This window comes from Ambystoma mexicanum, chromosome 7q (genome assembly GCF_040938575.1).
Source record: "Ambystoma mexicanum isolate Mex_15411 chromosome 7q, UKY_AmexF1_1, whole genome shotgun sequence".
Lineage (NCBI taxonomy): Eukaryota > Metazoa > Chordata > Amphibia > Caudata > Ambystomatidae > Ambystoma > Ambystoma mexicanum.
Window position 1 is genome coordinate 834,455,630 of NC_090941.1, and position 13,473 is coordinate 834,469,102.

The following is a 13,473-nucleotide window of genomic DNA, read 5'->3' on the forward strand; positions in this document are numbered from 1 at the left end:
CCTACTTGAGGCGAGTTTGCCGTTCCTTTCCCTCACTGCCTTCACTGTCATTGACTGACAGTAACTGCAGTTGTCGACCCTATGGTCCACACCCAAGCACCAAAGGCAGACCCAATGTGGGTCCATAATGGACATTTTAGCGCCACAATCAGAGCACTGTTTGAAACCGGTCTTCTGTGTAGCCATTATCCAAAAACTTCTAAACACTGAAATACGCAGTGAGACAATCGCTGAGGCTATGAACCGTCCGAAGCATGCAGAAAAACTGAAGCGAGGCAACGGGCGCCACACAAGCTTCTTATTCCAGCGTCAACGTCACGGCCGAGGACAGGACAGAGGGCGTCGAGGGCCACGACTCAACGATGCATTGCACCTGATACTATGAAGACAGTTTCCGAAGTTGCAAGCAGACTTACGAATATATGAAATATGAAGAATATGTGGGAGGACACAATCGAGTCAAAAGAGTAATTTGGCCAGTTTTTCCCACTTACACACATGTGTACTACACAGTCAACCACCACTTGATCATTAGGGGTCAAGTTAGTTGAATGTACAGGTTGTCGAGATCTGTGAACACACACACACATTACAATGATTCATAATGGCTAGAAGATATGTTCCTGTAAGAAATGACAGCAGGGTTTGGGGAAATAACCTAGGTTCCAGATGTGGTGAGTTAAACATGTTTAGAAATAAAAAAAAATAGATAATCATGCTCAATGATGATTGCTTTACGGCACACAGGCTTCTTAGATCTATTAATGTAAGTTAATGTTATCTGTATGCACACTAACCTTACTAAGAATTGTTGCACAAAAAAGCATACAGAAAACTATTTAAAGGAAGAGGGTAAAGATGATTCCTCAGTGCTACCCCGGGTGTTATGTTTGGTCACAGATGTCAACAGGTAGAGTCAAACCTTCTTCAAATAATGCAGCCGAATTATTGTACTGCCTCAAATACAAAACACATCCACTGTCGCCAACAGTAGGAAAACAACACAATGGTTTTAAGCCTAATAGTCAGCATATTTTACTGTCACCAATAAAACAAAAGGACCTCAGAAAAATGTCATGATTTTATTTCTGTACACAGCAATATTACAAAAATAGTCTTTACATCCACTTAAACTTAAATTAGCATTTGTTTACAGATGAACAGTGCACCCCAAAAAGAAAAAGACCGACAAATGAAGTTAAAACCGGGATGCATGTGATGAGTCATGATTAAACAAAGTGTTAGGCAAGACAATATTGTCTCCCTTTTCCTGTACAAATGATAAAAGCATTGGACACAGTTGTAGCAATCGGTACCTATGCACATCACACGTGTATTAATCACTAAAATTCCACACAATTACTCCAGCACACAGGAGGATGCATCTACACATTATGACATTAGTTGCTGTGATCATTAAATCATTTGTTTTCTTCCCTTTCTAGTGTTTCTTTGTTGGAAGGAAAACTGCAGTAGAAGCCTGTCTCTGCTTGACACCACCTTGACAACTCATCGATTACCTAGTATTGAACAGAGTTCAACAGACACACAGCTGGGGATTCAAACAATTGTTATCATTTTCATACATAACCTAATTTAACATGTTTACCATTAGTTAATGTTGGGCAATCCCCTCCTTTCATGTGCATAGGACTCTAGGGAGCTACGTTCAGCATACACCATAGGGTCTTCAGAATATAACAAGTGGGAATAAAACTCATCAGAGCATATTGTCAGGCACAATATTCACAACAGTAAGTCAGGCTCATATTCTTTATTTATAGCGTGTCTCACCATTTTGGATCTTTGCTATGGTATCACAGAGCTAGCCCTAGCATGACTGTCCATACTCAATAGAGCTTGCTCAATATGTGAAGTGCGATAGGAGCTTCTTTGGTTCTTGGAGAAGAGGCCTCACATCCGGCAAGATCAGCACATCCCATTAGGGGAACACTCATCAGCAATTTCTTCAAAGATATGACTACAATAGAATAGTCACCTTAAATAAATAAAATCTGTAGATGAAAAATTCAGTTTCATTATGAAAGTAATAAAAACATAAGATAAAAGTTCAACTGGATTTAGTTCTATATGTATAACCATTTGGATGGCTGTATGAATAACAATGCCACCCACCCCAAGTAGGACTATTGTTGCCAAATAATTTCTTCAAATATAGCGCCACCTAGATTGTAGAAGATGCCAAGGTTTGAAGTTTCCCTGAGTTCAGAGACATGTATGTATATGGGGAATACGAAAAAAAAGAGCCCTCCAAATCCAAGCCTACGAGTCAATGCATGATCATGTCGTTGCACATGACATCCAAGTTAATCAATGCCCACAAAGCATGGGCCTATAGGTCATAACCCTCCAGTAACTACATTCCACACCAAAAGCCAATCAATAGTCACCAGAAAAAGATCTGCCTCGATTGCTAAAGAAATAGATACAACTTAGGGAGACTATCATAGAAGCAAAAAATGAAAAGTCAGACTGATGGTGAATTTAGCAAGGCATAATGACAAGTACAAGCTAGTGAACTCTGTTATGAAGGCTTCACTCACAACCTGATCCAAGGTTTTGGGTCTTTGATCAGGAAGGCTGTAAATAAAGATATTATTTTGAGCCCATGTTAAGCAAGAGTCATGCCAGTGTCTTTTTGGCACAGTGTGCGCCAATAAAGTAAAGGCATAGATGTGATTGTTACGAGATGGACATTGTCCGCAAACTGTCTTGCTGGGAAGATTAGCAGAGCAATGTTTCTCGCAGATCCCCACATCAATTCACTGAATGTAGTCTGATTTGCTTTTGGAACAGACCAGAGAAATGCAATCCCTATTTTTCTGTCCTCAATGCCTGCCTTTCCATCAACCTTTAATTCCCATATTATATACACATTCGTTTCACCCCTATGGTTTTGATTTTAAGTATCCTACCACATTACTCATTACTTGTTCTGCTCCTCACCCGCAGCAATATTAATAGTGGACAAACTCTTTTGGTCCCAAAAACTTCATGGATTTATTGCAAGAGCCGGTATGAAAGACACTTACCATGAGACTAATATGTTTTCTAGAAATTGAGAGAGTGGATTTTATTCTCACTGACACTCCCTTAGGCGATCAGATGCTCTGCCAATGTCAAAGGAGCCGCATGAGTGGGAAGGTGGCCAAGACCGCATTATAAGCATTAGCATATAAACCTTTGAAGCGTCATGTGGATATAAGGGCAGTCTTGTTCTCGCTGAATTAGCAGAAGCTACTTCTGGCCCTCCTTGATGTGCAAAGAAAAGGGGGAGCCAAGCGATTCCCTAGAACGAAGGTCTGCACTGGGGCTTTTCAAACCGTGGAGGAGAGGGACCACCGTAACTCAGAGCCACGCCTAAGTCTGAACAGCCCTAATGAAGTAACTGGAATGAACTCTGGCCCCACCAGCGATGTGGCTGCCATGGGACCCCAGGTTCCAAATCTCCAAGGCACACCTAACCAAATCTGAAGTTCATCAAACCACACTGCCCGACTATTACAGCAGCCAGCTGGTTGACGGGGGGACGAGATATCTATATTTAATCACATGGATACCAATCCAGTTGGATGGGCTGGCTACGGACGCCCAATTTGAGTCCCCAATGGTATTTGCTGCAGGCCCCGCAAATCGCAGAAGGGGCAAAATATGGAAGGTGATAAAGGGAGAGGGGGCACCAAGGGGGATTAGTATTTCTGCATAGGATACCCAAACTGGCCTCTAAACATTTAGAAACCAGAGAGGGGCTTATAAATATTGATCTGTAATCAGGGAGGACATCACGAATTGCACTAGACATCATCAGGGGGAGATTGCCTCCGATGTTCTACAAATTGAATTTAGGGACCATAGAGTGGCTAATGGCATACTGGACATCGACACGACACCATGCTTACCACAAAACAGTATGATTAAAATCACAGCCCATTCAAACTAGAACAATGACAATACTTCGGTTATCAGGCATTTTCATCCATTGCTGTCAGGTGCAAGTGTAGTACCACTGGAGATAAGGACCTGGAGTACCATAAATGGAAGTGGATAGTCTGCACATCTGATTAATTCAAAAATAATCTAACTGAGTCTTGGGCCTGCTGCCATTAAAAGGGGCTTAAGGCTGTAGTCCCTGGTACCTTTACCTTATGGAAGGATGTATTGTAATTTGTTTTGTTGTAATTGTGTATGTGTTATGTTGTACTTTTATGGCTCTATTATCGATAAAAAGTAAAAATAAATTAAATAAACCTATGAAATATAATCCTAGGTTGTCTTTGGGCTGAAAGTTGGAAGGCTGGCTTACATTACCAGACGTCCCCAGCATCTATTTCAAACATCTTAAAGTAACTTCAAGGCGGTTTCTTCAAGAATAGTACATTTTAGGTGGCCAGGTTTGGTCGAGTAGATATCCTCACTGTTGTCCAACAAGGCTAGTCTAGTTCACAAATGAAGAATGCCTTGCTGTACGATGAAGCTAGACTAGCGATTTTACACAATCTGCTGCATATTTGTGGGGTTCTCGCAAAGAAGTGCAAAACCATATTTTGCAAAGTAATGCTAATGTTCCTAAAAATGTAACCTCAGTTAAAAACAAATCACAAAATCGAAGCATCAGGAAATCCCTCACATGTTAAATGCATTTGGATTCTGCTGCGGAGAAAGCGGGCAGAGTGTGGTCCTGAGATTGTGAGTTTTTCAGGATATGTTCTTGGGAAGTAAGACAATATTTGGGAGTATTAGAAAGAGTAATGCTGCATAAGGCATTTCAAATGTTCTTCCACTGGGGAACGTAAGGACAGTTGTTGCTCATACGCCCCCCTGCATGCCCAACTGAGGAACATAATTTAAGGGCGTTTGCACAATCAGCAAACAATGCTAAAATGCAAAGAGAATAGTTTGTCAATTTGTTTGCTTACTTCCTTCAAAGGTATTTTCGTCCATCTTCATGCATGTACAAGACCTGCACCTTGGGCTGTGAGTGATAGGGTAGCAGTTTTCGTTTTCAAATACTACTTCCCACAGTCATTTGCTGTACCAGCATACAAGAACGGATATCGAAACAAAACCCTTCTGTGTGGCTCCTTAGATTTCTCATTTCGCGCCCAATTAATGTATTGTCAGTCCCTAAATCAAGCATTCTGACCCAGCGCTGCAGCACACTCTTATGCACTGTATCTAAAGCCAGTGACAACCAAAGTCGCGCAAGGCATGGAATGGCAAGCATGGTTATTGAGCCACTGGGTTTTAAAAGATGTCTAAATCAAAGCTGTCATCTATGGAGTGATTCTTTCTTTGAAAGAAAGGTCATAAAATTCTTAAGGTGAGCAACTGTTGGGAGGGGATGTGCACAGCTATTGTCTTGTGTAAGCTTAAGAAAACATACATTTAAACCAAGTGTGCTTTTCTTTTGGTGACAGATTTGACATCTATCAAAATCAAAGATCAAGTGTTAAAAAATGTAGCAAATTTAATTTCCATCTAAACAAAATCTTTGCTTCTTTGTTCTTAAAGTGCAATTAGTAGTCTCTTTAGAAAAAAAGAAAAGTTGTAATGGATTGTAAAATATGTCCACATGAGCAGGAGACTGTAGAAAATGTCCAATTAAAATAAACAACATAATCAATAGTCCCAGCTTATATCGTCTTTCTGAAGAGAAGTCTGCAGAGTTTGCATGTCCCTTAAAAGCTGGAGAGTTTTCTTGCCCATATCTCCGGGTTTCAATTTCAAACGTCTGGAGTCCATCCCCTTCGTGGTGACGGTCGTGGTAACTCTTACTTCGCTCGTGCCATGCAGAGTCCTTGTGTCTTTTGTTCTTTCATCATAATGAGACACTGATTTGGTTTTCAGCTCCCTTTTAAATTTCTCTAGCTACAGGGGGACATCCAAACATTTTGTTAAATAAAAACAACAGTCATATTGTCAACATCAACTATTATCCAGTATTACACTCAAAAGGAGAAACATTAAGTTTACTGCTCCTATGCTATCACAACATGAACCTGAGTAACAGATCAATTCTAATGTATTGCAGGCAGGACTGTAACCCCTCTCTTTATCAATGTCTTTGTGATTGTTCACATTCAATAAGAGGATGCCGAAGGAGACCAAGCTTCCAACCATGATGAGCCCAGACGTCTTAAGACAGTTGCTGATGGGTTGACTTGGCATGCCACGCCAGCTCACAGAGTGCATGTGTTTGACTAGTATTTTCTTTTACCTCCTAGCATTTATAAGGATGAAGAACAGGAGACTGACTGCAGAAAACAGGTGTACAGCACTTGCATGCAAAGGGTACCATAGTGAACACCCTCCCTTCACACTGCACAGATGTGTCCCAATTTGACAGCATCCACCCAGTGTGTAGACATGTGCCCATTTTACAATCATCCACACCAGTGTACAGATGCAGCACAATTCTACTACATCATACCCACTGTACAGTGCCTCCATTTTACAACCTGCAACGGAAGTATACAAACAGATGTGCAACAATTGATTTACTTCCCAGTATAGGCCATTTTCAAGCCACACTCCCAACATACATAAATACTCCCATGTACAGCTACTTTTAATAGTATACCCAAGTTCACTTATTTAATGCTCCTCTCAACAGTGTACAGAAGCTGTACATAAACCGTTCTCGTCCATCCTGCTCCACTTCCCTCAGCAAATTTCAGTTTTGAAAACCACCCTATAAGAAAGCATGCTGTTTTACATTCACTGAGAGGGGGAAAGAGAAGTACAATTCCCTTTTGTGTGGTTGTTGGGAAGGGATCAGTAGCCGTTAGGAGAATGTGGTTTTAAGAACCCTGGTTTTGGTTACAAGCTAATGGTAATAGATGTGTGAGCTATGCATCTAAAAGGAAACTGACCCAATAAAACAGATTGTTAAAATGTGTTGCCAAAAGAATGAATGCACGCAAAATGCACTCAAATAATAATGACCAAATATACTGTAGACAATACAATCAGTTTGTGAGTTAACAACGTGCATGAGTAGGTCATACCGTCTTCTAATGGATTCTTTCCTCCCACAAATTCCTCATATTTGATATCCCTATCCCAGCACAGCTATACTCTGGAAATGTTTACGGCAGCAGGGGGCGCTGTGAGGCGTCACATCGGCTCCGTCCGACACCACTATGCACCGGATTGGACGGCAGGGCCAGTATATACAGCGGCAACGCGCCCCGTGACCAAGTTCTTTTTTTACACACACACTGTTTGTTAATCAGGAACACGCTTGTAGAGTTTAACTTTTTTTTCTCTGATGTCATGCCTGCTCCTTCAAAGGCCTCGGGATTCAAGCCGTGTACGTATTGCGGCCAGCAGATGTCGGTCTTGGATCAGCAACGGATCTGTTTTTATTGCTTGGGCGAGGGCCACGACACCCAGGACTGTGGGTCGTGCCAATCCATGCACCCGAAGGATCTTAGGGAATGGGCGGCAAAGATATTCACCTTTGTCCACAAGGCAAAGGGTGCGGCTCTGCAATCTCGGTCAAGGTCACATGGCATGGATCAGTGCTCTGAAGAACGGGTGGCACCTTGCAAGGAAAAGGGGAAGAAGAAAAAGGATCAGAAGGGGTCCTGCTTTTCGAGTGAGCCCTTGCACCAACATTTGTCTTCTTCTTCAAAGAAGAAGAGCCACTGCTCCAGAGGAATGTTTTCCAACCCAGTCCTCCACGCCAGTTTCCGCCTAGAGAGGTTGGACATCTTCGCCAAGTTGCCAACGGCTCCAGCCTCGGCCCCTGTGGCGCAGACAATGGTGACTGTGGTGCAGGCGATGTTGCCGCAGGGTACAACCACATTTTTTTGCGACCGGCAGGGTACCCTCAGGGGACCACTCTGCACGCCTATTGGCTTCGGCCTGGACCTCGTCCATGCTCGCTCCCCAGATCTGGCCCTGAGTACTTTACTTTCCTCCACTCTGTGAAATGCAAGACTGTGCTGATCCTGACGTTCAACTCAGTGGCCATGCACTACCTCAACAAACGAAGTGGTGTGGGGTCCTTACCTCTGTGCAGAGAAGCAATGTGACTGTGGTTCTGGGCTCCGGAGAACAGTGTCTCTCTGACGGCGGCTCATCTGGCCGGAAGAGAGAATGTCACCGTGGATGCCTTGAGCAGACAGACTTCGGCTCTGTCGGGAAGTTCTGGTGGAGATCCTCTCCCTTTAGCGGACTCCCCTTTGCTCCCAGTGCCATCAGGAAGCGTGGGTTGTTCTGCTCTAGTGAATTTCCTCGTCAGGGAGCTCAGGGGGGACGCAGTGACGGTCGAGTGGACTTTCAACCTCTTTAAATATCTCTCTCACAAGTTCTTCCTGTGATTTTTCCTCCGCCTCACCCTTCCAAAGAAGGGGAATGATTCCATCGGCTGGCCCCAGTACTGGCCCTAGTTGGACATCTCTTGTACTAGAGAGCCTAGGAAAGATGACCAGCTTTTCGTTGGTTATGCTAGTGCTCGTGATGGCAGGGCTATGACTAAACAGACCCTGTACAGGTGGATCATTCTCTGCATCTCAAAATGGTAGGATCAGTCTATGAAGGATGTGTCTGAAGGTCTCAAACCTCATTCTACCAGAGGAGTGGTGGCCACTTCTGCCCTGGAGGGGGTGGGCGGCCCGGGTGGAGTGCCTTTTCTGGATATTTTCCATGCGGCAACGTGGGTGCCTTTGCACACATGTGCTAAACATTACTGATTGGATTCCCTAGCGGGCCGGGATTCCAGGTTTAGTAGGACAGTCCTCCAGAGTGTTCTGGTTTAAGTGGTGTTCTTGCTTCCTCCCTCCAGATTTAGTACTGCTTTGGGAGTCTATCATAGATGAGGAATCCGTGGGAGGAAATAATCCATTAGAAGAACAAAATACTAACCTTTCTGTAATGTTCTTTCTGATGGATGTTCCTCCCATGGATTCCTCATTGCCCTCCCTACCTGCCCCACTTTGCAGGAGAATAGTACACCATCGGTTCTACAGTGCCTCAACTTCAAAATGCTAGGGAAAAAGGTGTAACTATGGTCATGGGGCACAGCGCTGCTATATATACTGGCCCCAACGTCATTTCTTGCGTGGGGTACGTAGATGCATCGAACAGAGCTGAGCTGCGCCCCCTGGCGGCGGAAAGGTTTCCTGAGAACCGCTGCGTTGGGAAAGGGATATCAAAGATAAGGAATCTGTGGGAGGAACATCCATCAGAAAGAACATTACTGAGAGTAAGGAATGTGTTCTTCTCTACCCTGGAGTTTACAGGCCATCAGACCGACATGAATCGTGTCATTAGAAAATTGATACATCTATAGGGACAGAAAATGAGGTATCCAAAAACGCATGAAGAGAGGAAAAATGCTCCATGCAAACTTAATTCTACCCAATGCTTTGCTGGTGAGACAGCACAAAGGGCTTCATCCATGGAGTAGTAGAGTCCCACCTCAGTAAGTCTGCATGTGTAAAAAAGTGGCTCATATTGAACCTCTCATCAGGGAAATGTAGTTAATCCCCAAAACAGAACTTCCACAGTATTCGGTTTTAGGAAATGTTATACAAGCTAGCTCAAGTCTCACAACAATCTTCTTATATTTGTATTTTCATTCAAATGTAACTACAAATCTGGAACATATTCACCAATTTCCCAAATGAAATTTGCTTTAAGCCAAAATAAATACATGTTTTAAATGATTTGCTTACACCCTTTTAAAATGTGAAGTTCTAGCGCGTGCCTTATCCCGGACTACTCAATACAAAGGCTTAGGTTCCTACATGACCAAAACCTTAACATGCATGCATCAGTGGGTAAGGCAAATTACTTTTTTCTCAGGACTGGCATGTTCCACTATTTTCTCAGGACTGCCATGTTCTGATGATGCCTGTATAAATAGAATCATTTATCCATGACTTTGTTGCAAAATCTTTGGAATACACATTAATGGAGTCTCTGCAAGCTGCCTGTGAGCACAACACAGAGGCTGCAATTGGTGCAGAATGCAGTTACTTGAACATTTCGAGAATATTTCCCTAATCCTGCACAGTCTGCACTGGATACCTGCAGTTTTGCATGTGAAGTACAAGCTAGCTATATGGCCTTGAAAGCTGTACAAGGTGTTGGTGCATTTATCTACAGGCGTGAGTGGTGTGTAAGCGGGTGACTATATACGACCTAAGGCGCTCTGTGGGGGTGTGTCTTATTGTGCCATGAGTGCGACACGCTATGTTGAAAAGGGAGGTAGGGCCCTCTGGTGCGTACCTTTTACCGATTTTCTGTAAAACCTACTTATTATCTTTGGATTTCCATCCTTGACATGTGTGTTGTATTATATTAAAACTGTTCAGTGTTCCTTTTCTCCTTAAATAGGTTTTGACACTTTAAACTATAAATGCAATTTTATTATTCAATAAAAACAATGCACCAATACAACAGAAATTGGAAGCACTTTGTGACGTTCTCCCTTTTATACTTATGAGCATAGAAAATCCAAAGTAATGAAGCAATAATCAACATAAAAGACACTTAAGAAAGCCAAGCTGTTTGCACGACCTGCAGTCTGAAGATGCAAGAACAGCGATACTGAAGAGTGGTGGATTCTAGCCGCCTCAAAGGGAAAAGATGACCATGCTGCTAACGTATTCCACAATTAGGAAGATAACTTTCTAATCTTATGGTCCTAGACAACTTGAATATTCCCAATGTGTATCCAGGAATTCTTATTCATTTACACATGATATGAAGAAAATTGGCCACTGTGATTTCCATATTTATAAATGATTCAAACAAAGAAAAAATGTACTTGAGCAAACGTTTGTTAGAAGCAGATGCATGTGTTATGCAGCCATTAGCCTTTTCTGGACTTCTGTATTTGTGACCTTATATTGTCCGGATTCCTGCCTGGCGTGGTAGTAAAAACTGTGGTAATACTCACGTTGTCATGTAACTTTAGATGAGAAAGTTGCTTCCTAAAAATAACATACACTAGGCTCAGAGGCTAAAGCAAGATAAAGATCAGACTACATGGAAGGTAACATTACAGAGGGATGGAAGGTAAATGAACCATCAACGTCGTGCTCGATTTCTTCATGTCCTAATAAAAAGGCAATCGCAAAAGTTGTTACCACTGTAGCAGCAACTTATTCAGAGGAATTGTCAGTATTTCTATGGCTGTACGTTCTGTAATGCATGGGATTTAGCACAGGCAACAGGCAAGAGAAATGGTCAATTCAAGTCACAATAGCAAAATCACACCCATATGCCTTTGTATAATATTGGGGGTATCCTTCCTAGGGTACACAAAGCTTCTACATTAGCCAACAAACGTCTTACCATAAACTGAACTTTAAAATACATGTGAAAGCGGTGGGACTCCTACATATGTTGGTGAGACAGGCGATAAAGTTATAGTGAAGGAAATATAACTTAGAAAAAGGGTCTGTATACCAGCAGTATGGGGGTAAGGCTGGAGTTGGGAGAATCATTGTTAAACCAGTGCGGTTACTATGTCTTATGGAACAAAGGTATGGGGAGAATCAAAAAGTGACCAATGGAACATCAAAGAATTCCATATGGTGCCCTGATCTCTTCCCTTTCAAGAGGGCTATGCATGGCCTTTACAGGACCATCTGCAGTGGTGTTTGGCATCAAAAGTGCTAAAGTGAGGAGCTCCCTCAAATGTTAAACATCCAATGAAATGGATTAGTAAATCATTTGGGAGGAGAGTTGCACAGTCTGTCTGAATCCCGTACATTGCCACCATTTCAAAACGGTTCCAAGTAGATCCCTCAACATGTAATTTGTAGATCAGGTTCCGGGAGGGATAACTATGTAAGAGGCTATGTTTGTTAGACCATTAAGACAGAGCTAAAAGGAGATGCAGAAAGATGTAGAATTCCTTCTAGGTTTATGATTATTGATATCACTGAGAAGAGAGTAGAAGCAGTTTCTCCGATTCCCTACTTGGCATAGGAAACCATATAAATCCATCAGGTCATCAATCAGCAAATTCTCTGAAACTCAAAACAGCAGTCTCGAATTTCTGCAAAATAGATAACATTCTCTTTCAAGATGAATGCCATCTCTAGAAGATCGAAAGCAAGTCGATTTAAGTGCCCATTATCCAGTATATCTATTAAACGCGTCTACAGACAAGGCATCAGGATAGATTTAGGCCAATTGAAAGAAAAAGTCACGTTCTGACAGACATATGGTGTAGAGGGTTGATGTCTTGAAGGGGGCCTTAATACTGTAACTAAGGATTTGGCAAACGTTGGCTCTCCAGATGTTTTGAACTACAAGTCCCATCAGCCCTAGCAAGCATAGTCAATGGGGGAGGGCCATGGGCGTTTTAGGCCGAAACATATGGAGAGTCAAAGGTTGCAGACCCCTGCCGGTGTTAGCTATTGTGGTGGGTCGGAAGAAGGAGGTGGACACTTGAAGGACATTATTACTGGTGTTAATTAAAATAATGAAGATAAGGCCCATCATTCCCTATTGCTAGAGGGGTATCCATGCCTATATAAATAACTCAAGGTGCTCGTCAGTAAGCCCCAAGTGAATATATCCACGATCCAAAACTAGTTCTAAGTGACCCTACCACTGTTTATACAAACTTAAATTATACTAGAAGAATGTCTCCCCTCTCCTGGTTATCTCTTATGGCAATGTCTCTTCTTAGTCCATAGTTCTGTTCAGTAAGATATCTTCAAAAAGTCTCTTGCCACCTTCTGGACAAGTGCATGTAGCTCTTTTACAATGTAATTGGGTTTGGTCTCCCCATTAGGGGCTGTTGTTAGACAAGCCTTTCTTTGTATTACTCTTTCTTATACTTTGATCCAGGCTTATATGTTATGTTTTTATGATGTATACCACGCACCGCTGCAATTTTCAAGGTGTCCATGCGATCTGGCGGATCTGAAAAGGAATGGGGCTGGGGGTTAGTGGGATTGAGAGGGAAAAGTGCAAGAGAGCTTTGATTTCTTGTTGGTAGCTTCTGTTCGGAAACAAAGGTCACTGTGTGCTGGTTTGTTAGGTGCAGGTTGTATAAGGGATGGTTCACGTGCATTTGGCTTAGTGTCCTGTTGTGTGGTGTGTGAGTAGCGGTTGTAGTTTCTGGTGTTTTTGCGGCATTGGTATGTGTCTGGTTTGTTCAGTTTTAGATGTTGGGTATGCAGATTATTAGAACATTTTTAGTAGGGTTAGTGGCTATACTCAGAAAAGCACCTAAATTCAATACAGTAGCTACTCTCTAATAGGCACATACATTGAACACAGTGCCTATACAGTAACTATACTTGAACATTCACCTACAATCAGTACAGTGGCTATTCTTAAAAATGCACCTTCAATCAATATAGTGGCTGTACTCAAATGTACACCTGAATTCAATACAGTGGCTATACGCGAATATGCACCTAAATTCAATACAGTGGCAATACTTGAACCTGCACCTAAATTCAGTAGTGTGGCCTC

The 13,473-nt window shown here is 42.4% G+C and overlaps 1 protein-coding gene across 3 annotated transcripts in view; it reads right to left on the bottom strand.

Annotated features, from left to right (window-relative positions):
• Positions 1-1,063: 1,063 nt before the first annotated feature.
• CEP57 (centrosomal protein 57) overlaps positions 1,064-13,473 on the bottom strand; it is a 1,562,635-nt gene continuing 1,550,225 nt past the window's right edge. For all 3 annotated transcript variants that reach the window (XM_069639189.1, XM_069639191.1, XM_069639190.1), the window contains one exon: positions 1,064-5,889. In XM_069639189.1, coding sequence (XP_069495290.1) covers positions 5,641-5,889 — 249 coding nt within the window. In that variant the 3' untranslated portion in view covers positions 1,064-5,640. The remainder of the gene's footprint in view (positions 5,890-13,473) is intronic.